This window comes from Podarcis filfolensis (assembly GCF_964270895.1).
Source record: "Podarcis filfolensis genome assembly, chromosome: 10".
In the NCBI taxonomy this organism is placed as follows: Eukaryota; Metazoa; Chordata; class Lepidosauria; order Squamata; family Lacertidae; genus Podarcis; species Podarcis filfolensis.
This window is the reverse complement of record NC_139612.1, coordinates 59,016,442-59,043,329: the sequence shown is the minus strand read 5'-3', so window position 1 is coordinate 59,043,329 and position 26,888 is coordinate 59,016,442. Positions and strand designations below refer to the sequence as shown.

The 26,888-nt window shown below is 45.4% G+C and overlaps 1 protein-coding gene and 1 long non-coding RNA gene across 2 annotated transcripts; both read left to right on the top strand.

Annotated features, from left to right (window-relative positions):
* The first annotated feature begins 19 nt into the window (after nt 1-19).
* LOC310743161 lies at nt 20-23,152 on the top strand. The gene is made up of 2 exons (XR_014538837.1): nt 20-397; nt 22,695-23,152. It is a non-coding gene; the product is annotated as an uncharacterized lncRNA (long non-coding RNA).
* Nucleotides 1,898-22,296, top strand: LOC310743037 (aldo-keto reductase family 1 member C3-like). The gene is made up of 9 exons (XM_083573113.1): nt 1,898-2,100; nt 12,091-12,258; nt 12,808-12,924; nt 14,002-14,079; nt 14,290-14,412; nt 15,775-15,884; nt 19,567-19,732; nt 20,902-20,984; nt 22,010-22,296. The coding sequence occupies exons 1-9, from the start codon at nt 2,014-2,016 to the stop codon at nt 22,050-22,052; spliced, it is 975 nt and encodes a 324-aa protein (XP_083429239.1). The 5' UTR covers nt 1,898-2,013; the 3' UTR covers nt 22,053-22,296.
* Nucleotides 23,153-26,888: the final 3,736 nt, after the last annotated feature.

Genomic DNA, 26,888 nt, shown 5'->3' with positions numbered 1-26,888 from the left:
CACTAGCTGAAAAGGACGCAGGGCAAAGTGCCGCGTCTGCGCATGCTCGCGGAGTGGTTTGAGCTTCTGCACATCTGTGAAGCACGATTTAGCGCTTCTGCGCATGCGCGAGAGTCAAACCCGGAAGTAACCCGTTCCGGTACTTCCGGGTTTGCCGCGGACATTCACCGGAATGGACGCTAGACTAGGCAGATGTTCGTGGAGGTATTACTGTACTTTACCCCAGTATATGCATTTTTGCAATTATTCTGTAGCTGAACAACTGCATCACACAATACAGAGAACTGCCACTTTCTTTTGGATAACTACATTTCAATTTGCATATTGGTTCAAGAAGTGTGAGCTGTGTAGTTTCTCATTCAAATGTGAACAAAACTGAAATTCTCCTCAATCCCTAGTTCTCCCTAATGTGTCAAATAGCAGTTTCAAGGGGGGTGATTTGTATATTGAAAATAGCACAAGCCGGAGAGAAGGATTAACCTTCATAAAAAGAAGCTTAGCCTGAGATTTATTGTCAAGATGAAATAACTTCGGTAAATAAGAAGAGCCTGCTGAATTCAGCCAGTAGCCGATCTAGTCCAGCATCCTGTTCCCACATTGGCCAACCAGATGCCTGTGGGAAGCAGGACATGACGGGAAACTTCTAAATTACAAAGTCACAGCTTCCACTTCTGAGGAAGGGATGGGCAGGAATGACTACTGCTGGCTGTGAGGATTTAAGGGCACAGGGTTTTGATTGTCTTCCAGCTAGACCCGAAATAATTTCTATGTCCCAGGGTTCACAGTCTCAGACCTCCAATTATATTATGAAGCTGCATGTTGGACCTGGATCAAAGAGTGGATAATCTAGTTTTGAAATTGTTTTATGGTTTATGTTTTATGGGTCTCTGGATAGCAATAAAGTATGGATGGACACACACACACACACACATATTCCTTTTTCTTTTTCTTTTTTTCCCCTTCTCTTTCATGATTCACCTTTCTTTTGTCTTCTTCTATATTATAATTTTACTTTTCCTTATTAATTTTTTATTCTTTTTTTAATTACTTAATCTGTAAGTTTTGTTCTAATTGTTTGTGTAGGCAACATAATTCAATTAAAAAAAACTTCTATGTTTTTCTTGTCACTCTATTCCACAGCAGATGATGTTATACACATGCATTTTATCTTCTGGAATCTGTAAAAATATTCAAAATGTCCTTGCTGAAATCATTTGTTGCACTTGCTGTCTCCCACTCAGCCCCTGCTTTGCGTAACCTGAACCCTCCAGTAAAGGCTGAGGCTGTGGACACGCTTCCTTTTAATCTGCATTCAGGGTGAGTGTTGTGCACACGGCGCCACGTTCCACTCAGAACACCAGCTTCATTGGGTTAACAAATGCCTCCACATATTTCATTTCTTATTTTGTTTCTGAGCATGTGTTTTCATTTCAATACTGAATAAAAGGTTTGTATACCTCTTAGGCTTGCTTTTCGTATGTCTATAATTTACTGATCTAACAAAGAGGTGAAGCTTCTTGATCAAAGATTGCAATAGGCCTCTGCATTGCTTTATTGGAACGTGAAGAAGAAGAAGAAGAAGAAGAAGAAGAAGAAGAAGAAGAAGAAGAAGAAGAAGAAGAAAGCTATTTTTTATCCTGTGAAAGCAATGCTGCTTAGTCCACAATGAAACTGCTGGTGTAGCAAAGGACATTCTGCTGAAAGTTACTGATAAAAAGTTGGTCATAGATTATCTATCCTGTGAAAGCAATGCTGCTAAGTCAACAACGAAAATTGTAGGGCATCAAAGGACATTCTGCTGAAAAATACTGATAAAAAGTTGGCCATAGGTTTCCCCGCCCTTCTCTCTCATTTATTCGGAGTATTTAAGCACTCCCCTCCTTTTGTACCAAAAAAAGACATTTTACTGGAAACACAACCTTCATTTTTCTCACTCGAGTTTTTCCTTTCGCCACAAGCTTGTTGATCAGTTTCAGCCTGCAGCCAAGAATTGAACAAGCACAGAAGCAGAAAATGGCACTTAGCAAAGACCATGGCATTACACTGAATGATGGGAACAAAATCCCCATATTGGGGTTTGGAACCTTTACCCCGGACACTGTAAGTAAAATATTTAACTCTCATGATTTTAGTAACTTGTTTTTGAAGAGCAAGATGCCTGCCAGCTGCTGGGTGCTTCATACATTGCAAAGCACCGCATGGGATACCTCACCTGATCTGAGAAGCCATTTGTGCATAAGAACTTCTCGGGTCACAGCAGCCAAGAATGCTCTGCTTCTCATTGAACAAGGGTCCTGAGCCAGCAGATTCAGGAGCAAATAATGTTTTGTGCAAGACTTGGATGGTTTGTAGCTGAGAAACTGAAATATACTCAGAGTCGCAAAGTGATTTCATGCTCTTTATTCAGCTCATAGTGGTGAGGAGGAATGAATGAATGTCCCCTCAAAGTATCTGCTTTATATATTTTATTTACACAATGGGCTGCACATGATTGGTTAATTCCGGAATTCTACTGTAAGCCAATCAGGTTGTGGATTCACTTCTATCTGGAGCATGATTGGGTGGTTCCTGCCAACCAATCATACTGCTGCATTGTTCTAGGACCAATCAGACTGCTGCATTCTGAATCCTATTGTTCTAGGACCAATCAGACTGCTGCCTTTTGGATCCTATTGTTCTAGGACCAATCAGACTGCTGCAGTTTGGATCCTATTCAACTCAGTACATAACACCCCTCCCCTCTAAGTTCCAGTCCTGCCCGGGAGGTCGCATTCATAGTCCTCAAGGTACGCCGGCTGCCTACGTGTGCGTTGCGGCCTGGGGTGTTCCCTGGTCCGGGGTTCAGGTTCTGGCTCGTGTTCCAAGGATGCTGGCTGTGATAGGGCTGTTTGGTCTGGCGCAACCGGCTCGCTCAGTCGTGGTTCTGGTTCCGGTGTCCTTTCGGCCTCACGGGTCCCCTCTGTATTTACTGATTCTGCCTCTCCTGCTTGCCCCTGCTGCTCTATGGGCCTCACTGCCCCACTGTTCCCTGACCTGTCCTCCTCCTCCTGGTTTTCTCCCGGGAATTGTTGCCGTATCTGGTCGCAGTGGCGGCGCCAGCATTGCCCCCCATCTGTTAGCACCTCGTACGACACGGGGCCAGTGACCCTGGTGACTCTGGCGGGTACCCATGCAGGGCCTGCCCCAAAATTCTTTGCGTACACTGGGTCCTGGGCCTCGAAGGTCCGGGGGTTCCTGCCTTCCCCCACCACTACCTCATCCTGAGCTCTATCGGGGTGAAGGCGGTCCAATCTGATTGCAAGGCGCCGACCCATTAGTAGTTCAGCGGGGCTCCGGCCAGTCATTGAGCTGGGGGTGCTGTGCTGTGCTAGAAGGAATGTGGCAAGGCGGTACTCCCAATCCCCTTGCGTCATGCGGCGAAGGGTGTCCTTGGTGGTCCGCACCATGCGTTCTGCTTGGCCATTGGTGGCAGGGTGGAATGGCGCCAAACGGATGTGGCGGATGGCGTTCTGTGCTGTGAAGGTTTGGAATTCTCCTGACGTAAATGCAGTCCCGTTGTCTGAGACGAGAGTGTCAGGGAGCCCGTGGGTTGCAAACAGCCTGCGTAGTACCCGGATGGCTGCGGACGTAGAAGTGGACGGTACCAGTGCGACTTCCAGCCATTTGGTGTAGGAGTCCACCACTATGAAGAATGTTTTCCCCTGAAAGGGGCCAGCGAAGTCCACATGCAGGCGTGACCATGGTGCTCGGGCGGACTCCCAGGACTGGACTGGGGCCCTTGGGGGATCTGGGCGGGATTCTTGGCAGGCCTGGCAGTGTTTGACCCAGGCCTCTATCTCTCCGTCGATCCCCGGCCACCACACATAACTCCTGGCAAGGGCCTTCATTCTTACTACCCCCTGGGTGTGTCTCGTGTAGGGCTGTGAGGACCCTTTTGCGGAGGGGCTGGGGAACAACGACCCTGCTTCCCCATAACAGGCACCCCTTGTGGGCCGACAGTTCATGTTTGCGGGTTGTGTAGCCGGCGAATTCAGGCCCGGGGCTGCTGCTGGGCCATCCCCTCCACACCCAGTCCAGGACCCGGGAGATGACCCTATCTTTCTTGGAATGGTGTGCAACTTCTTGTGCCTGAATGGGGCGGTCGGGAAGCAGCTCCAGGCTCATAACCTCTTGTGCAGGTGCTGGGTCAGGGCCTGTTTCCGGTAGTGGTAGCCTGCTAAGGGCGTCCGCATGGCCCATCACCTTCCCAGGGCGGTGAATCAGTGCATACTGGTAGCTGGCAAGGAAAATTGACCACCTGAGGACGCGAGGAGACAGCACTTGGGGGGTCTGCTTTTCGGGGGCAAACAAGCCAAGCAACGGCTTGTGGTCAGTCACCACGGTGAAGGGCTGCCCGTACAAGAAATCATGGAATTTTTTTACTCCCTTCACAATTGCCAGACCCTCCTTGTCAATTTGTGAGTAGTTCCGCTCAGTTGCGTTGAGTGTCTGGGAAAAGTATGCCACCGGTACCTCTCTTTCATCCGGGAGTTGGTGTCCCAGGACAGCGCCAATGCCATAGGGCGAGGCGTCGCATGCTAGCACCACCGGCAGCCTCTCGTCGAAGTGCATCAAGACCGAGTTTGAGACCAGCAAGTCCTTGACTGCCTGGAATGCGGCCTCCTGGCGCTGGCCCCACACCCAAGGGGCCCGCTTGTCCAGGAGTCTGTGTAGGGGCTCCGCTACCGCCGCCTTTTGGGGAAGGAAGGAATGGTAAAAGTTTAATAGTCCCAAGAAGGCCTGAAATTCAGTCTTGTTCTTGGGCGCTGGGGCATCACAAATGGCCCGTACCTTGTCCCCAGTTGGGTGGACCCCTTCTGCGTCCACCATAAATCCCAGAAAGTCCACCTGAGGCACTCCTAGTAGACATTTTTCCCGCTTCACCTTGAGACCCGCCATCTGGAAACGGTGCAGAACGGTGCAGAGGCGGTCCTCAAACTCCTCTGGTGTGGGCCCAGCAATCAACACATCATCGAAGAAGGGGGTGACACCAGGAATCCCTTTAAGGAGAGAGTCCATTAGATTCTGGAATATGCCTGGTGCCACGCTGACACCGAATTGCAGCTGCTTTACCCTGAATGCTCCTCTGTGCGTCACAATCGTCTGTGCCTCTGCTGTGGCCTCATCTACTGGCAGCTGTTGATATGCTTGGGCCAAGTCCAGCTTGCCAAAAATTTTCGACCCAGCCAGGGTGGCAAGGACATGGCTGACCACTGGCACTGGGTATGCATGGGCCGTGAGGGCCTTGTTTATGGTACATTTGTGGTCTGCACAGATGCGGACCGAACCATTAGGCTTGACGGGTGTGACGATTGGGGTTTCCCAGGGGGCATTAGGCACCGGCTCCAGCACTCCTTGTTCCACGAGTCGGTCCAATTCCTTGTCTATACGGGGTTTCAGAGCGAACGGGACCCGGCGGGCCTTGAGCCTGACCGGTCATACTGCGGGGTCAAGCTGTAGAGCAATGGGGGGCCCCCGTATACTGTCCCAATTTCCCATCGAAAACCCCCGGAAATTCCTTGCATATGGCGTCCACGTCCACTTGTAAGATCGTGTGGTTCACCCCGGTGACGGCTAGCCCCAGTGGTCCAAACCATGCCAATCCCAGTAAGCTAATGTAGGGGCCCTTGACCACAAGCAAGTCCAGTTGCCGCGTCCGCCCTCGGTATTGCACCCTGAAGGTCCCCACCCCCATTGTGGGGACCTTACGTTTCTGGAAGTCCCAGAGGGTGAATGGGGCCGGCCTGAGTTTGGGACCCCCAGTAGGACACAGTTTCCTTAAGGTCCTTGCCGAGATTATGGATAGAGTTGAACCCGTGTCAAGCTCCATGCGGCATGGGGCCCCCTCTATCTGTACCTCTACATAAATTTTCTCTACGTTGGGGTGGGGCAACTGGTATACCTGGAAGTCCATGAGCTCCGTCGAGTTGCCTTGGTGCGTTGGGCCCCGGGACCTGGGGCTCTTGGATTGGTCATCTGATGCCTGGCGTCGGGTGGGCTGAGCCCGACACACCCGGGCGATGTGTCCCAATTTTCTGCACTGCCTGCACTCTGCGTTGCGGAAACGGTAGGTCCTCCTCTTGTGACTTTCTCCACAGCTTGCGCAGTTCCCTCCTTCTCGTTGAGGCAGCTGTGGTATGTGGGCTGCTTGAGTGCGCTGCTGTACTCGGTGCACCTCCTCCCTGTTGGATCCTGAGTCGTCGGTGAGGTCTTCGTGGTGGACCCTCGGTTGGGACGGCTGGCTCGGCTGTGCCTCTTGCGTCAACCTCTCGGCAGCTTCCGTTGCCAGGGCCTCCTCCAGAGCGACCTGGAACGTTAGGTCCTTCTTAGCGTAGAGGCGTCGTTGCAGCTTCTCATCCTTCAGGCCACCGACGAGGCGGTCACGAAGCATGTTCTCCAGCTCTGAGAAGTTGCAGAACCGGGCGGCTTGGCGGAGAGAGGTCACAAACCCAGTTATGGTTTCCCCAGGGGCGTGCCGCTTTGCGTAGAAGGCATTTCGACGAGCCACCACTGAGGACTGTGGAGAAAAGTGCCCCTTCAGCTGTTCCATTATTGTTTTGTATGGAACAGTAGCAACGTATTCAGGCGCAAGGAGAGCCCGGGCGATTTCAAACGTCTCCTCTCCGCAGACACTGAAGAATATTGCCCTCTTCTTGGCGTCTTCTTCATCGGTGACCCCTTTGGCTTCTAGGAGGAAGGTGAAACTGGAGGCGTACACTGCTGCCTTCGACAGTATCCCAAGAAATTGCCTATGGAAGAAATTAGAGAGATGGGGCATAGATAGAAGGCTGTTATGGCTTATAACCCAATTACACCATGGGTCGTCGGCTAGAGTGAGACTCACACCGGTGGGAAACCTATCCAACGAGGTCCCAATAAATAGAGGTGTGCGCCAAGGCTGCATTTTGGCACCACTCCTCTTCAACCTGTTTATTAGCGATATGAAGCTCTTTCTGAACGAGTCTCAAGCCAACATTCATGCCCCCCGCCTAGCTGATTTTCGCTGCCCTTTGCTCCTATATGCCGACGATGCAGCGATCCTTTCCTACTCTAGAGTTGGTTTATGCAGAGCTCTAAAGATTTTTGCGGCTTATTGCAAACTTAACCATCTGACAATTAATCATGGGAAATCTAAAGTCCTGGTCTTTTCCAGGTCTCGGAAAACTTACAGCTGGAAGTTAGATGGAGTCCAATTAGAACAGGTTTTCAAATTTAAATACCTGGGAGTCTTTTTTCATTACAATCTAAGCTGGAAGCCACAGATACAGTATTTACTAAACAAAGGGAAAACAATACTTTATACTCTACTCCAATTTCTTGTGGCCGACGGAGCCTCTCACATCCCTTCTGCATTGAAGGTATACCACGCAAAAGTTGTTTCCACCCTCTGTTATGCTGCCCCGCTCTGGGCCCCAGGGTCCAATTTAACATCACTGGGGACATTGCAGAATCAGTTTCTCCGTCGCCTTCTGAAACTCCCCATGTGTGTGAGCAATGCAGCCATACGTCTGGAGTTAAGGATGGCATCATTGGAGACTGTCATCTGGAAGCGAGTCTTTGGCTATTGGCTGTCCAGCTGGCATAGGCTTCCCGACCATTACCTTTTTCAGTGCCTCTGGCGGGACGTCTTTGTCAATCCGTGGGTAGGAAAAATCCATGCCAAACTTCTGAGCATCGGAATTTCCCCAGCGGACTCCTTAAAGATGAACTTACGCTCAGCAAAAAACCTTATTGAGCAAAGATTAGCGGACATTGAAAATCAACACAACCTCGCCAGGGGTGGGGGTGTCTGCTCCCCCAGGTATCACGGAATAACCCCACCACTTGGCCTTCCATCATACATGTCATCTCTTTCATCAGTACCACACCGACGTGCATTTATTCGTGCAAGGTTCAATGTCTTTCCATCAAACCTGCTGAACCACAGATTTTCCAATGGTTTGGTGTCTCCGCTGTGCGTGTGTGATGGGGAAACTGTTGAATCTCTTTCACATATAATGTTCAACTGTCCCCTACATAGCATAGCCAGGGCTAAATTCCTGGGTCCTGCTTTACTGCGCTTGGTTGGCAGGCCTGTTGAGTCACACGCCGCACTGCTTTTGCAGGATACAGATCCTTCTGTAACTCTGCAGGTGGCGAGATTTCTGAATGCGGTTATCTCACACTCAAAAACCACCAAAAAACAACAACAACATCAAAACTAATTGGACTGTTATGTTGAGAGTGCATGTCGGAGTTCGTCTTTAGTTTTCCTTTTCTGTGATCCATCCCTTGGAGCTCTCCTGGCCCCAAGCCGTCACTTGGCTCTGCTCAATGACCCACCCTTGCATCGTGGTGTTCACCTTCTGTTGTCGGATATATCTGTTTTTATGTCCCTGTGTTTTTATGTTTGTACATATTTTATGGGCTAATAGCCGTAAATAAATAAATAAAATAAATAAAATAAAATAATTGGAGGCGTACACTTCCCAGTCTCCAGATACTGGGTTGAACGGCGAGAAGCTGCTGTCGGTTGCCATTCTGAGTTCCTTGTGTCCCGGAGCTGAAGCCTGGATACACAGTGCGAGGCAGCGGTGCGGCAGGTGGCGGTGCTGCGGTGCTGTGTGTGGCAGTCAGCTCAGCGGGATCCCACCTTCATCGCCAGTGAAATATACTCAGAGTCGTAAAGTGATTTCATGCTCTTTATTCAGCTCATAGTGGTGAGGAGGAATGAATGAATGTCCCCTCAAAGTATCTGCTTTATATATATTATTTACACAATGGGCTGCACATGATTGGTTAATTCCGGAATTCTACTGTAAGCCAATCAGGTTGTGGATTCACTTCTATCTGGAGCATGATTGGGTGGTTCCTGCCAACCAATCATACTGCTGCATTGTTCTAGGACCAATCAGACTGCTGCATTCTGAATCCTATTGTTCTAGGACCAATCAGACTGCTGCCTTTTGGATCCTATTGTTCTAGGACCAATCAGACTGCTGCAGTTTGGATCCTATTCAACTCAGTACATAACAGAAACAGTTTCCAGTGTGAATTTCTGCAGAGTTCAAAGTCCCCAGTGCAAAATTTCTAGTGATATTTTCAAAAATATTTCTATAGAACTATAAGTGCCCACTATTACCGTAGTTTTGTTGGGAATAACAATATTATCCAAAATTACCAGCCATTAGCTAACTATTCTGGACACTAACAATAAATATAGAATCAATTCTTTATCCAAACCATCTTCATTTGGTCCATATCACCAGCAACGCAAATGAAGGGATCAATGTACGTTCTTGTTTTGTAATTAAATTAATTTCTAGGAATATCATGAATTTACCAAATAAAAGTTACCGCTCAGTTTTTCAAAGGAATTTTCCTTTTTCCATTTTTCCAATTCAAATTCATATGTCTGCTCCATTCACATATAAAGCAAGGGTAGAATCCATTTTATACAAAGAGATACATGCTGACGAAGAGACTTCCTCAACAGTGTTCCACTGTTTGAACCAAAATAACTGACAAGTTAACTGATTGCTCATTTTCAATCCTGCATGTGAAGAGAGGCTCTGGCAGATTGAACAGATGAGATTACTAGGGGATCCAATGGTCAAGAAGGCAGTTTCTGTATGGGCCGTAGAGGAAAATGAGGGGCAGATGGGGCTCATCTAGCTAGGAAGGTAGCCTATCTAGGAGAAGGAAAACTCTGCTCTTGAACCTCCGCTGCCTTGTGGGATATCTTCAGGAGAAGAAAAGGAGTAAACGCTACACAAATCTGGGCTGGAGTTCCTAAGACGGTTGGGTGGTGCATTGCATGCCTCCTTCTGGCAACTCCTGCAGCCAAGCTGGTGCCAAATGTATTACTCTGCGTTCCTTTGGATCCCATCAGCGAGGATGAGAAAGAGGCCTTTTCATCTGGGCAGCCCAGGACCTCTATACCCACTGCCCAGGCTTGCACCCCAGGGAAGTCACTTTGGTGCTGCTAAAACAGCAATTTTTACTTTCCCCCAGAGGCACACTCCATTGTCTCTAGAGACAGACAGATGCCAACAAGAAGGATGGAGGGGTTCACATCATTGACTTGCTTCTCCCACGGCCATAGCCTTGGATTCCAGCAGAAATCAGGCTTGGCTCCATCTCTCAGCTGCCCAGCCTGCTTTCTGCTTCCAACTCCTGGATCTCTCTCTCACACACACCCTAGCTTTTGTCTTTCTAACTACCCACCCATTTGCCCTCTGGCACAGAGCTGCTTCATTTATTTCCTTAACATTCCATACTTAAGGGGCCATTGCCAAGAGACTTGCATACCTATTCCAGCAATTGGTTCCTTCTTATATCCAGAGTTAGAAGGAATTCAGACATAGAGCCAAAACCCCACTCACATCAAATTTTTGCACACACACCAATAAATATTTCATTTTTTCACAATAATGTGTCTGTGTGTGTGTGTGTGTGTGTGTGTGTGTGTGTGTGTTATAACAGTAACACCATCAATATAACATAAAAGTCAAACCAAAACATGGAGTACATTTTATGGTATTGTCAGCTATGAAACGGTAAGGTACTGTGTATACATAATAGAGAGCCAGTGTGGTGTAGTGGTTAAGTGATAGACTCATAATCTGGGTAACCGGATTCACTTCCCCGCTCCTCCACATGCAGCTGCTGGGTGACCTTGGGCTAGTCACACTTCTTGAAGTCTCTCAGCCCCACTCACCTGACAGAGTGTTTGTTGTGGGGGACGAAGAGAAAGGAGAACGTTAGCCACTTTGCGACTCCTTGGGGTAGTGATAAAGTGGGATATAAAAAACTCTTCTCTTCTTCTTCTTCTTCTTCTTCTTCTTCTTCTTCTTCTTCTTCTTCTGATAGGTTCACTAATTAATTAGTAGTCTCCATAGAGATACATGTGTTATAGGGGGTTGCAATAACTCTGCTGACTTATTGATGTGATCCTGAAACTCCTAAAAATTGTCTCTCTTTGCCTGACCATTAATAAATCCATGAATAAATCTGGCATGTTTGGGTCAAGCACTCAGAAATTGCTATTTCCCATACATGCGCGTACTGTCAGGAGCTCAGCCTACACTCGAGTAGGACCCTGGCAGAGACACATGCCCAACTGGCATGTTCCCTCCCTCCTGGTCGATCGTTTGGGAGCTTCAAAAGCTTTCTTCTGCCCGAACATCACAGCGACCGATGCCAACCGGCACATATAGGGATCCACAGAGTTTGCGCAATTTGCGTAACAGACCTCATCAACTCAACATTTTTCCTAATCTACTTTATTTAGATATAAACGCACACGGAGCGCTGCAACATGGCACCCTCTCTCTCTAGCATCAGAGAGAAAAAAGGACAAAGGACAATAGTCCCACTTCACGGAACACAGTAACACAAACATCTTGTCTCCGTCACTTCCCACTCTGTGGAGTCAAAACATATACCATCATGTGATAGACAGCAATCCTAGGACTGCAATCATGGAGCAGGAATTCTAACACATATCACGAACACAAGATAAGATTTCATCCTGTTTCCCACCTGGCAGCTATCTGGGAGCACCTGTTTTAATTTCCCATAGTGCCTTGGTGTGTGCTGGTGGAGGGATTGTGGGAAATTAAAATGGCAACTCACCACCTTGCAACTTTGATTGGAGCCCTGTTGTCATTGCTGGTCAGTGTCACCTTGCCTCATGAAAGAGATCCCACGAGAGGACCCAGGCATCAGCAGGGATGGACCTAGACATATCAAAGAAGCGTTTCAGTTTAATGTGCTGTAAATTTAAACAGGGAAAGCAGGTAGAGAAAAACAAGACTCCACTTCGCCTTCTGGTGGCACAATGTTATATCGCACATGCAACACATACTGTATACATAAATTGCTTTTTCTTTACGCTTTTTCTCTCTTTTCACTTAATGTGTTTAGGGCCAGCCTAGCTGAGTCCCTGAGACTCAGGTCTAGTTTGAAAATGTCCACCGATACTCAGTGTTACTTACAGGTACCCTCTGATATTAATTTCCCCACTGAAGCAGAGACCTTGACTAACCTTTTCACTTTTTCAACCGGCAGGTTCCAAAAAGTAAGTGTGAGGAGGCTGCAAAGATAGCAATAGAATACGGCTTCCGTCTTATTGATAGTGCATATGTATACCAGACAGAGGAGCACGTTGGGCGGGCTGTTCGTGCGAAGATTGCAGACGGAACAATAAAAAGGGAAGACATTTTCTACACTGGAAAAGTGAGTGAGTTTGGCATTTTTTTAAAAAAAGATTACAGTGGTACCTCTGGTTGCGTACTTAATTCGTTCCGGAGGTCCGTTCTTAACCTGAAACCGTTCTTAACCTGAGGTACCAATTTAGCGAATGGGGCCTCCCACTGCCAACGCGCCACTGGTGTGCGATTTTTGTTCTCATCCTGAGGTAAAGTTCTTAATCTGAGGTACTACTTCCGGGTTAGCAGTGTCTGTAACCCGAAGTGTTTATAACCCGAGGTGTCTGTAACCCGAGGTACCACTGTAAAATATAGTGCCTGCATCATGATGCAATCTTTTGATGAAGGGCAATATATAAATTTCATAAATAAATGGTAAAAATACTGTTTATTAGCAATGATGACTTTAAATTTGCTTTACCTCAACACAGCAATTCAAAATACTCTTCAGAACAATATTTGAGTGTGTCCTTAACACTGTGCACACTGGAATAGTCATCTGCAAGAGCTAAACTGTCCCGAGACCCAAAAACTCTATGGCTGGGTGAAAATATAAATCTCTTTATATTTTTGACAGCTCTGGAGTACTTTCCACCGCCCAGAGCTGGTTCGGAAATGCATAGAAGAATCCCTGAAGAAACTCCAGTTTGACTACATGGATCTGTTCATAATTCACAATCCGTATTCTATGAAGGTAAATAATTATTGATGTCATAATGCAAGTATTGAGTACAATATTTAAATGTGTTGGGGGAGAGCCTGCTAAAAATATTTTATTCCCTGAAGGAACAGTGGGAATTGTTATTTCTTAGAGATGCTGACAGTTCTCTGCTTTACTATATCTCAATCAAGGAATGATCGCTCCCAGATTTGGGGGGAGAAACCATGCCAGTTAAAGAAAACAGCTGCATATACTTATTACATTAACTACATGGGCATCATATGTAAGAAATCATCTGCATAGCAGGACTTGGCGAGGGAGCGAGGGAAGAAAAAAGGGGTTGGAGAGATGGGAAGACAGGCCTGTGCAGAGAGAGAAGACAGTTTGTTCTGGGGGGGGAATTAAAGCATGTTTGGGTAACCTGTGGCCTTCCAGATGTTGCTCAATTGCAACTCCTATCATCCCTGATCACTGTCCTTGCTGGCTGCAGCTGATGGGACTTGGAGGACAGCAAAGCCTGGAGATCCACTGATTCCCACCCCTGGGTTAAAAGAGACAATACTGAGTTAATATTGCAATGGGGGGATGCTGGTGGAGATGTAGATTAAACCACTGAGGTTCTTGGATTGTCGATCAGAAGGTCGGCGGTTTAAATCCCTGCAATGGGGTGAGCTCCCATTGCTCTGTCCCAGCTTCTGCCAACCTAGCAGTTAGAAATCACACCAGTGCAAGTAGATAAATGAGTACCGTTGCAGCGGGAAAGTAAATGGTGTTTCTGTGTGCTCTGGTTTCCGTCATGGTATTCTGTTGTACCAGAAGAGGTTTAGTCATGCTGGCCACATGACCCGGAAAGCTGTCTAAGGACAAATGCTGGCTATCTCGGTATGGAAGCGAGATGAGCACCGTAACTCCATAGTCACCTTTGACTGGACTTAACTGTCTAGGGGTCCTTAACCTTTACCTTTACCTTTACCTAATATTTCACCATAAGTATTTTTTCCTGGATAAAGTAAACTTTATCCCTCTTGAATAAACAAGAATGTGAAATGTGGTACTTGTGAACTTCTAGGCATGAAATGCACTTATTCCCTCCGCCTCCTTCTTTTCCAGCCTGGACCAGATTTATTTCCCATGGGAGAAGACAAAAAATTGATGATTGAAAACGTAGATCTTCGGCAGACATGGGAGGTAGGAAATTAGGAAATCCATCCCTTGAGTCATTCAGATACAGAGCACAGTAGCCTTGCACCAGAGGAGGCATGTCCAGAACAATGACTCACACAATGACTCCTATGAGAGCTGGTGAACTATAAGACTCCAGTCTTAATCGGGGGGAAAGTGTGGCCTCAGCTATTCAACAAACACCACTCAACAAACATGTTGTGCTTTCTTTGCCAGGCAATGGAGGCGTGCAAAGATGCTGGCTTGGTGAGGTCCATCGGAGTGTCCAACTTCACCCGTAAGCACCTGGAAATGATCCTGAACAAGCCAGGACTGAAATACAAGCCAGTGATAAACCAGGTCAAGTGTGATTGCCTTTTGTAGGGGTTTGTTCCAAACACTGTTGAAAGCTTCTTTATTTAAGCTCTTTTGTGAGAGGACCTTTGATTTGACAAACACAGTCATTCTCTGAAAAAACTTGCTTAAGGCTATAAGGTTGCAGATCCAGTCACAAGAAGATATGGTTGTGAGTTGTGGGGTGGACTCCCCTAAATTCCTGGAACCAGTAATGGGTTCTCATTTAATCAAGATTTCTGAATCCTCAGACAAAAGGAAGTGTGGAGAAGTCCATAATGTTTGAAACAAGCATATCAGGTGGAAGGAGGCCTGCAAGCAGTCAGTGTCAGGATCATCCTACATGCAAGTAGGACTCCGATAGAGTCACATGCCCGACTGGCATGTTCTCTCCCTCCTGGTCAGTCGTTCGGGAGCTTCAAGAGCTTTCTCCAGCCCAAACATCACAGCGACTAATACCAAGAGTCATCAGCACACTTAGGAACAGCAGAGTGTTAGCAATTCGCGTGACAGACTCAGCAGCGCAGCATTTTGGCTAATCTACTTTATTAACATATCATACACTCAATTTGATTGGAAATTTCAGTTTATTGAGACCCTGATAAAGCAGAGTCCCAGATCATCTGCTCAAGTTAATGGAAAGCCAGGAAAATCCCCCATCAGACCTTTCTGCTCAACGTAGAAAATTCAGAGACTGAGTCTGTGTCTCACAACAAATGAAATTAATCTGTAGAAAATGCAACTTAAAAAAGGAGACAATGCACGTATTTTTGTAAACTAAGAAATCTTTAATAAAAACAACAACAACTGCCCTCTTTGAAATGTCTTGCACCCTTCTTCCCCTAATTTTATTTTCTGATGTCTCCACTGCTCAATTTGATTGGAAATTTCAGTTTATTGAGACACTGATAAAGCAGAGTCCCAGATCATCTGCTCAGCTTGATGGAAAGCCAGGCATATCCCCCGTCAGGCCTTTTTGCTCAACGTAGACAATTCAGAGACTGAGTGGGCAGAAATAGAGACACTGCAGGCAGGACAGTGTGCCCAGGACATTTCTTCTTTGGGTATAATGACTCAACAGGGCTGGAGTGACAGGAGATTGTGGGGGAATAAGCCCTGTCCCCCATCTTCAGCTAACACATATTTCATGGATGAGGAGCGTGGCAATGGAAACCACAAATGCAAGAATGGTCATCTAAAGATTCTGATGCATCAGAAAACACAACACACTTTAAGAATGGTAACAACAGGATATTTCAAGAAATAATAGCATTGTTCTGCTTTTCTGTCATTCCTTTATTTCACAGTAGTTTTTGTTTCATCTGAATTCTCACTTTTGGGTTGCGTTGGGGGATTTTGAATCTACAGGTTGAATGCCATCCTTATCGGAACCAAAGCAAGCTGCTGGCTTTCTGCAAGTCAAACGATATCATCCTAGAAGGATATTGTGTCCTGGGATCCCAAAGGGACCCAAGATGGTAAGAGATGAAGCCAAAACGTTTGGGGACCACCTCAGGTACCACCTATGCCCACTATTCCCCAGCATCCAGATCAGCTCTGAAGGTTGTACTCTTGGCCCCACAATTAATAAAGATCCTCATGTTGGATACCAGCACCAGGGCCTTTTCTGTAGTGGCCCCACAATTGGGGAACTCATTCCAGAGAGATTTGCAAAGCTCTTCACCTCCCATTTTAGACATTTTTTTAAATATAACTGTTTGACTTCTCCCAAACACATGTTTTTAAATGTTACAGGCAGGGGGCTATTTAATAATTTCTGCTTCTGAAATTTTGTGCTGTTTTCAAATCACGTTTATTTTATGCTTAATGTTGCTTTAAGCAGTAGAATGGCAGGAATGAAAGGGCCCTGCACCCGGCATTGCATTTAAATAATTATAGCATTTCTCTTTTTACATAGCTTGTTTCGTGTGTCTCAGAATTTTGAATTGTGTTGTTTTTATCTATCTTGGAAGCCACTTAAATGCTTATTTTTTACAAGTCGGACCAGCAACAAATATTGAGTTCTCCTTCAAGACAATGAGCTGTGCATTCCTCCAGGATCCTCCATTTCATTTGAACTCCCTCCCTCTTTTCCATCTCAACTCTCCAACAGTCACACAGGATTCTTTGGGCCTTTCTTTCCCTCCTTAGGTACCCCTGTGACGGAAAAGTTTGTTTTGTTGGACAGGTTGGGTCCCCAAGTGTTTTCTTTTTCTTTTTGGCTGTGGTTCCAGGAAGGGGAGTTGAAAAGGAGAGGATTTGGAGAGACAGTTTGGTAGGTTGGGAGAATAGGGAGGGAGGGAGAGAGAGAGTTGCTTCTGAGTGAAAACATCCACTCTGAGGAATATATCACAAGCTAGAGAAAGGAGTCTCTGCAGAAAAATAGGTTTCCAGGTGGAAAAGTCAAAACTAGAGACTGAACTGTTAGAATCCAGCACTAAGAACTTGTCAAAAATGTATAATCTGCTGCTGAAATGGAACACACAAGATGAAACGGTTAAATCAACTATGATTACATGGGCTCAGGACATTGGTCATAACATCATGTTTGTTGACTGGGAAAAGTTGTGGACCACTGGGTTGAAGTTTACGGCGTGTAACGCCTTAAGAGAAAACATAATGAAAATGATTTATAGGTGGTACATAACCCCAGTCAAACTTGCAAAGATCTACCATTTGCCTGATAATAAATGTTGGAAATGTAAGGAAAAGGAAGGCACATTCTTTCACCTCTGGTGGACATGCCCGAAGATTAAGGCATTCTGGGAAATGATTTATAATGAACTGAAAAAGGTATTTAAATATACTTTCCCCAAGAAACCAGAGGCCTTTCTCTTGGGTATTGTCGGCCAGGGGGTGCTAAAGACAGATACAACCTTCTTTATGTATGCTACAACAGCAGCTAGAATACTCATCGCAAAGTACTGGAAGACACAGGATCTACCCACACTGGAAGAATGGCAGATGAAGGTGATGGACTATATGAGCCTGGCAGAGATGACGAGCAGAATCCGAGACCAGGGAAGAGAAGCGGCGGAAGAAGAATGGAAAAAGTTTAAGGACTATTTAAAGAAATATTATAAAATTGGAGACAGTTAGAATGATGTTGGACTAAGATAAATGGTTACTATTAGTAATGATTATGACAAAGAGAATAAGGGTGATTAGCATAAATTTATAATAAAATAAGGTAAGATTTCGCTGAAAAACTGTAAGAATTTGGAATACAGAAACGGGAAGTAAGAGGAGGTCGAGGAAGAAAGGTTTAGAAATTGGGTTATGAAGTGGTACGTGTTTTTTGTTTTATTATTGTTGAATGTTTGTTTATGTACGTCTTGTTTCTGTTATATAAAAAATTGTTTAATAAAAATATCTTAAAAAAAAAAAAAGAGAAAGGAGTCTCTGAGCTTAGTGTGAAGGACAGTGTGTGGTGTCCTGTAAGAGTAATAGGCCAGGAATTAACTGGGAGGCTGAAGCTGAGCCAGGAGAAGTGGAAGCTGGGAAAAGACAGCCCACTTTGGATTCGTTCCAGTCAGGAGGGGAGAGATTCTTCTACAAAAAGAGAAGACTCCCAAACCAGTTAAGAGGGCTATGGAGATCCCTTGGGTCTGTTACTTGGAGTACGTCAGGAGTAGGATTGTCAAAGCGGTGTGTAACTGACAGGAAGTACCACCTTGTTTAAGAACCAAAGTATTAAGGGGCAACAGCCGTGCAACAACTGAGAAAGAACTGAAGTGAAAGAGCATTATAATCTGAAGTATCCTATGTTTCACCCACTTGTGTCATAAACTTCCTTTGTTTAACAAAATCTTTGTTGTTTATTTGATCAAATCAAAAGTATTAAGTTTTCCCTCACACAAGGGAAAACCCCCACAAGATAATCTGGGGTAGTTTGTAGGAATTCGTGGAATTGGTGTTCTGTGAGGAGGGTGCACTATATTTAAGTGAGGGCGGGCCCAACGGCGCCAGGGGGAAAAGTGCCGTTGCATCCGCCCCGCCCCCCCGCAAATACTGATTGTACCTCAGCAAAGAAAAAGACCTCTCTTTTGTGCATGGATGCTACCATTTTGGCTACAGAATGATCCACATGCAAAGTATGAGCTTGTGATTTATTGGGGGGAAAGCACTATACTAAAAACTTAAATTAATTCAAATCAACTAACCAACCTTTAAAGATAGCATATATTGGATGGCCCGGCCAATGCTGATATCTATATTCTGCCCACCAAAAATGCACACTCTTTCCATGTTGCTCTGCTGTCCTGTTGGTTGCAATCACCAAGACTGGCAGGGATGAAAGGGCCCTCCATCCAGCCTTGCATTTAAATTATTATAGCATTTCACTTTTTACATAGCCTGTTCCCTACATTTCTATTGTTTTCATCTGTATTGGATGCCACCCTAATAATTATTTTTCACAAGTGGGACCAGCAACAAAACTTTGCAATACTGAGTTCTCCTGTTCTGGCTTCAGTCCAGTGAGCCGTGCCTTCTTCCAGGACACTCCATTACATTTCACCTCCCGCCCCAATGCTCCATATTTTCTCTCCAACAGGTACTCAGGATTCTTTATACACTGAGCAGACACCAACCCCATTGGCCTGTTGGGGCTTTTTTCTTTTCTTTCTTAGTTACCCCGGCACTGTAGCAATAAAAAATTAGCGAGCGCCATCTTCCATGAGGCAGCCCTTCTGATATTTAAAGATGGTTATCACATCACCTGTCCGTCTACCCTTCTCCATGCTAAACATTCTTAGCTCCTTCAACCATTCCTCATGTGGCTCAGGTTCCAGATATTTTATCATTCTGTTCGCCCTCCTCTCCACATATTCCAGCTGGTCAATATGCTTCTTAAACTGTGGAGTCCAGAACTGGACACAGTATTCCAGGTAAAGTCTCACCAATGCATAATAGAGTGCTGCTATTACTTCCCTTGATGGGAACACTATACTTCTGCTGATGCAGCCTAGAATAGCATTAGCTTATCTTCCTGCTGCATCACACTGTGAATCATGTTAAGCTTGTGGTCTACAAAGACCCCTAGATCCTTTTCATATATACTGCTGTCAAACCAAGTGTCCCCCATCCTATATTTGTGTGTATATGTTTGTGCATCTTGACACCAGAAACATACCTTCTCCCCTTGTTGCTCTCCAACAGGTTAAATCCAGAAGCTCCTCCCCTGCTTGAAGTCCCTCTGTTGGTTGCGATCGCCAAGAAGTACAACAAAAGCCCAGCTCTCGTGGCTATTCGCTACCAACTGCAGCGCGGCCTGGTGGTCATAGTGAAGGCCGACACCAGAGAGCAAATTGAGGAAGATATCCAGGTAAAGCAGCATATATTAATCCATTAAAAAACAATACTGAAAAAGCACAACATTTGAACACTGTGAACTCACGGGTCACATAACTCGGCAGTTTAGCTATACACTGCATGAATAATAATAATAATAATAATAATAATAATAATAATAATAATTTATTTATATGCCGTCCATCTGGCTGGGTTTCCCGAGCTACTCAAGGCAGCTCCCAACAGAATGTTAACAGCACGATAAAACATCAAACATTAAAAACTTCTCTAAATAGGGCTGCCTTCAGATGTCTTTTAAAAGTCAGATAGTTGTTTATTTCCTTCACATCTGATGGGAGGGCATTCCACAGGGTGGGTGCCACTACCAAGAAGGGACTCTGCCTGGTTCCCTGTAACTTGGCTTCTCGCAGCAAGGGAACTGCCAGAAGGCCCTTGGCGCTGGTCCTCAGTGTCCAGGCTGAACGATGGGGGTGGAGATGCTCCTTCAGGTATACCGGGCCGAGGCCATTTAAGGTTTTAAAGGTCAGCACCAACACTTTGAATTTGCTCGGAAATGTACTGGGAGCTAATATGGGCCTTTCAGGACCGGTGTTATATGGTCTCGGCGGCCACTCCCGGTCACCAGTTTAGCTGCCGCATTCTGGATTTGTTTTAGTTTTAGGGTCACCTTCAAAGGTAGCCCTTTAGCAGTAGTCCAAGTGGGAGATAACTAGAGCATATACCACTCTGGCGAGACAGTCTGCGGGCAGGTAGGGTTTCAGGCTGCATACCAGATGGAGCTGGTAGACAGCTGCCCTGGACACAGAATTGACCTGTTCTTTCATGGACAGCTGTGACTACTGAAGAAGTACTAGACAATATTTACTGGGTTGTGACTTCCCTCATCCCTGACCATTGGTCATGATGGCAAAGACTGATGGGGCGTTGGAGTCCATCCACATCTGGGGGGCCACGGTTTCCCCACTCCTGTTCTATTGCAAACCTACATTACTATGCATATAAAATTCCCTCAGTGGGAGGACATCTGGACTGAAGCTGTTGAATGAAGGATTTGAACTTTGGAAGGTGGTAGAAAAGTTTGCTTTGGTTTCTCTGTTGCTGGAAAAAAGTGCACAGCTCTGAGGTGCAAAAAGAAGACATGAGGTAAAAGCACCTCAGCATTTTATTTTCTCCCCCTGACAGGCACTTACTTTCCAGCTGTCTGAGGAGGATATGAAATCCATTGATGGCCTTCACAAAGGCATGAGCTATTTAAAATGGGACGTGTAAGTCATATTTAAATAGTATGCATACGAATACATAAAAGTGCTTCACGCAAGAATTCATACTGCGAGAGCAAAAGGAAGAAAAGATCTGTCATCCATCCCTTCTCTTCATAGAGAATTAGGTGAAACTATAGAAGGAATTACTGTGGATCCCTTGTACCAAAGCCCCATGCATACTTGGAATGGGGTGCAAGTGTATGGACAAGTGTCCATGTCATAGAACTGTAGAGTTGGAAGGCACCAGGGAGGTCATCTAGTCCAACCCCCTGCAATGCAGGAATCTTTTGCCCAGCATGGGGCTCAAACCCATGGCCCTGAGATCAAGAGTTCCATCCATTCCCGACTGAGTTATCCCAGTAGTTTTTGGCCCTAGACAGTCTTGAAAAAGTCCAGTTTCTGACAAAATGTGATGTTTGGGGTGGACTTCTAAACTCCCCATAATTTACCCCATGGCAATTCAGGATCTTTTTCCAATATAAAAAGCAAGTTGTAGCTTTGCTGCTCACCCGGCAGTTGCTCTGTGCTTTGAAACCAGGCTTCCAAATACCCTTGAGACCAATGCCATACAATGATGTGCAGACATTCCCAGGAGCATTTGATGGGGGGAAGATGGCTGCCTCATGCATTACTGCCAGTAAGGGACTCCCAAAACAGCATTTGTCCTTCTCCCCCTGAAAGTCTCAAAAAGACGCTGGGGAAGAGGAGGGAGACCTTTGACCCAACCCTTTTGTACCACTTTGATCAGCAACCAGGACTGTGTTCATCATCTAGGAGTTATTTTCTCTAGTGAGAAGACGGACATATGATCATCCCGATATTTCAAGTTTTAGATTGTAATATGGTGGACCATTTTGACTTTCAGCCTCCCAGATTTTGAGCAGGGTGGGCATTTGATGGCAAACTTGGGGAGCTTACAATTCACTGTGTGAAATGGTCTCATGAGGCAATGGCTGGCAACAGATCAATTTTCGTTGCTTGTGCATCTTCCCCACCCTGAGTGTTGACTCTCTTTTGTTTCGTTTCAGATACGCTGATCACCCACAGTATTGCCCACCAGATGTGGAATAAGGACTCGTCTCCCATCTCTAATTTATCCCCTTCTGAACCTGGGTCCTTTTGCATGGAAAACACTAGGCAAATCGGTGAATATCAGTTCCTCCCAGCATCTCATTTTCCACTCTTCAGTTCCTCAAATCTCCATATTAGTTTGGGATGAAAAGGAAATCCCTTGAAAATTCATCATTGCAAATTTCTCCTACCATACACATTTTCCTTTGTACTTTTGGCCAAAATAAAGCATGATTGCATGGTGTTCTCACTGATATATGCTCTTTAATGAATACTTTACTCCACTATACAGTGGTACCTCAGGTTACATACGCTTCAGGTTACATACGCTTCAGTTTACAGACTCCGCTAACCCAGAAATAGTGCTTCAGGTTAAGAACTTTGCTTCAGGATGAGAACAGAAATCGTGCTCCAGCGGCACAGCAGCAGCAGGAGGCCCCATTAGCTAAAGTGTTGCTTTAGGTTAAGAATAGTTTCAGCTTAAGAACAGACCTCCGGAACGAATTAAGTACTTAACCCGAGGTACCACTTTATGCATTTTTGTAATGGTTCTGTAGCTGAACAAAATTCAGAGAATTGCCACTTTCTCAGGATAACTGCATTTTGATTTGCATATTGGTTCAAGAAGTGTGAGCTGTGTAGTTTCTCCCTAATGTGTCAAATAGCAGTTACAAGGGGGTGAGTCGTATATTGAAAATAGCACAAGGGGGGGGGGTTAGCTTTCATAAAAAGAAGCAGCTGCATAGCCTGAGATTTATTGCCAAGATGATTTGAAATAACTTCAGAAAATAAGAAGAGCCTGCTGAATCAGGCCAGTGGCCCATCTAGTCCAGCAACCTGTTCTCACAGTGGCCAACCAGATGCCTGTGGGAAGCAGGACATGAGGGGAAACTTCTAAATTACAAAGTCGCTGCTTCCACTTCTGAGGAAGGGATGGACAGGAATGACCATTGCTGGCTCTGAGGTCCTCTGCTGGCTGTGAGGAGTAAAGAGGGTTTCGATTGTCTGCCACCACGACCTGAAATGACTTCTGACCATGTTATATGCATGCTTTCTATCCTCTGGAATCTGTAACAATATTCAAAATGTCCTTGCTGAAATCATTTGTTGCTATTTGCTGTCTCCCACTCATCCCCTGCTTTGCGTAACCTGAACCCTCCAGTAAAGGCTGAGGCTGTGGACACGCTTCCTTTTAATCTGCATTCAGGCTGAGCACTGTGCACACGGCGCCACATTCCACATCCTTTATCCACCCTAACCTTTCTTATGGTGCACTGCATTCTGATGCTGTTTACTCCAAACCAGAAGATGACTGTGTAACAAACACACCCTGAGGGACAGCTCAGTTGGTACAGCATGAGACTCGAATCTCAGCATTGTGGGTTTCAGCCCCACGTTGGGCGAACAATTCCTGCATTGCAAGGGGTTGAAATAGATGGTCCTCACTGTCCCTTCCAAGTCCACATTTCTATGATCCTATGATCTGGAGCACTTTTAAAGCACATGACCCCTCGAAAAGAATTCTGGGAACTGTAGTTTAGTGGGAGAAGCAACAAGAGGAACAGCCATTTTAGATCTGGTCCTAACCAATGTTGATGACCTGGTTAGTGGGGTAGAAGTGGAAGGATCATTAGGCGCGAGTGATCATGCTCTTCTGAAGTTTACTATACAGCGGAAAGGAGCAGCCAAGCATACTAGGACTCAATTTCTTGACTTTAAGAAAGCCGACTTCATAAAACTTAGGGAAGTGCTGGGTGAGATCCCATGGACAGTAATACTAAAAGGAAAGGGAGTTCATGATGGCTGGGAGTTTGTTAAGAGGGAGATAGTAAAAGCACAACTTCAGGCAATACCAATGAGACGGAAACATGGAAGGTGCCTAAAGAAGCCAGGGTGGCTATCTAAAGAACTTTTAACTGAGTTAAGATTAAAAAAGGATGCGTACAAAAAATGGAAAAGGGGGGAAACCACCAAAGAGGAATTCAAACAAATAGCCAGCACGTGTAGACACAAAGTCAGAAAAGCTAAAGCACAGAATGAACTCATGCTTTCTAGAGAGGTTAAAAGCAACAAAAAAGGCTTTTGTGGGTATGTTCGTAGCAAAAGGAAGAACAAAGAAACAGTAGGGTCACTCAAAGGAGAAGATGGTGAAATGCAAACAGGGGACACAGAAAGGGCTGAACTCCTCAATGCCTTCTTTGCCTGAGTCTTCTCCGATAAAGAAAACAATGCCCGACCTGAAGAATTTGGAGCAAATGATTCAGCAGAGGAAACACAGCCCAGAATAACTAAGGATATAGTACAAGAATACTTGGCTAGTTTAGATGTATTCAAGTCTCCAGGGCCAGATGAACTGCATCCAAGAGTATTAAAAGAATTGGCAGATGTGATCTCAGAACCACTGGCAGTCATCTTTGAGAATTCCTGGAGAACAGGCGAAGTCCCAGCAGACTGGAGGAGGGCAAATGTTGTCCCTATTTTCAAAAAGGGGGAAAGAGAGGACCCAAATAATTACCGCCCAGTCAGTCTGACATCAATACCAGGGAAGATTCTGGAGCAGATCATTAAGCAAACAGTCTGTGAGCACCTAGAAAGGAATGCTGTGATCACCAATAGTCAGCATGGATTTCTGAAAAATAAGTCATGTCAGACTAACCTGATCTCGTTTTTTGACAGAATTACAAGCCTGGTAGATGAAGGGAACACAGTGGATGTAGCCTACCTTGATTTCAGCAAGGCATTTGACAAGGTGCCCCATGATATTCTTGTAAAGAAGCTGGTAAAATGCGGTCTTGACTATGCTACCACTCAGTGGATTTGTAACTGGCTGACTGACCGAACCCAAAGGGTGCTCATCAATGGTTCCTCTTCATCCTGGAGAAGAGTGACTAGTGGGGTGCCACGGGGTTCTGTCTTGGGCCCGGTCTTATTTAACATCTTTATCAACGACTTGGATGATGGACTCAAGGGCATCCTGATCAAATTTGCAGATGACACCAAACTGGGAGGGGTGGCTAACACCCCAGAGGACAGGATCACACTTCAAAACGACCTTGACAGATTAGAGAACTGGGCCAAAACAAACAAGATGAATTTTTACAGGGAGAAATGTAAAGTATTGCACTTGGGCAAAAAAAATGAGAGGCACAAATACAAGATGGGTGACACCTGGCTTGAGAGCAGTACATGTGAAAAGGATCTAGGAGTCTTGGTTGACCACAAACTTGGCATGAGCCAACAGTGTGACGCGGCAGCTGAAAAAGCCAATGCAATTCTGGGCTGCATCAATAGGAGTATAGCATCTAGATCAAGGGAAGTAATAGTGCCACTGTATTCTGCTCTGGTCAGACCTCACCTGGAGTACTGTGTCCAGTTCTGGGCACCACAGTTCAAGAAGGACACTGACAAACTGGAACGTGTCCAGAGGAGGGCAACCAAAATGGTCAAAGGCCTGGAAACGATGCCTGATGAGGAACGGCTAAGGGAGCTGGGCATGTTTAGCCTGGAGAAGAGGAGGTTAGGGGATGATATGATAGCCATGTTCAAATATATATAAGGATGTCACATAGAGGAGGGAGAAAGGTTGTTTTCTGCTGCTCCAGAGAAGCGGACACGGAGCAATGGATCCAAACTACAAGAAAGAAGATTCCACCTAAACATTAGGAAGAACTTCCTGACAGTAAGAGCTGTTCGACAGTGGAATTTGCTGCCAAGGAGTGTGGTGGAGTCTCCTTCTTTGGAGGTCTTTAAGCAGAGGCTTGACAACCATATGTCAGGAGTGCTCTGGTGGTATTTCCTGCTTGGCAGGGGGTTGGACTCGATGGCCCTTGTGGTCTCTTCCAACTCTATGATTCTATGATTCTACCCCTCACAAATCTACCATTCCCAGCATCTTTAACAAATCTCAGTTCCCAGGATTCTTTGGGGAATGTCGTGCACATCAAATGTGTTTTACATGTGCTGGCAAAGTTGCATGCTCCTTTCCTTCCTTACATCCTTTGTGTGTTCATTGGCACTCAGAACACCCAGCTTCGTTAGGTTAACAGATGCCTCCACATATTTCATTTATTATTTTGTTTCGGAGCTTTTCATTTCAATATAGCAGCCTGAAGAAAGGTTTGCATCGCTTTTAGGCTTGTTTTTCCTATGTCTTAACATTTACTAATCTAACAAAGAGGTGGACCTGGATCAAAGAGTGGATAATCTAGTTTTGAAATTGTTTTATGGTTTATGTTTTATGGGTCTCTGGATAGCAATAAAGTATGGATGGACACACACACACACACACACACACACACACACTCCTTTTTCTTTTTCTTTTTTTCCCCTTCTCTTTCATGATTCACCTTTCTTTTGTCTTCTTCTATATTATAATTTTACTTTTCCTTATTAATTTTTGATTCTTTTTTTAATTACTTAATCTGTTTGACGACTGTAAGTTTTGTTCTAATTGTTTGTGTAGGCAACATAATTCAATTAAAAAAAACTTCTATGTTTTTCTTGTCACTCTATTCCACAGCAGATGATGTTATACACATGCATTTTATCTTCTGGAATCTGTAAAAATATTCAAAATGTCCTTGCTGAAATCATTTGTTGCTACTTGCTGTCTCCCACTCAGCCCCTGCTTTGCGTAACCTGAACCCTCCAGTAAAGGCTGAGGCTGTGGACACGCTTCCTTTTAATCTGCATTCAGGGTGAGCGTTGTGCACACGGCGCCACGTTCCACTCAGAACACCAGCTTCATTGGGTTAACAAATGCCTCCACATATTTCATTTCTTATTTTGTTTCTGAGCATGTGTTTCCATTTCAATACTGAATAAAAGGTTTGCATA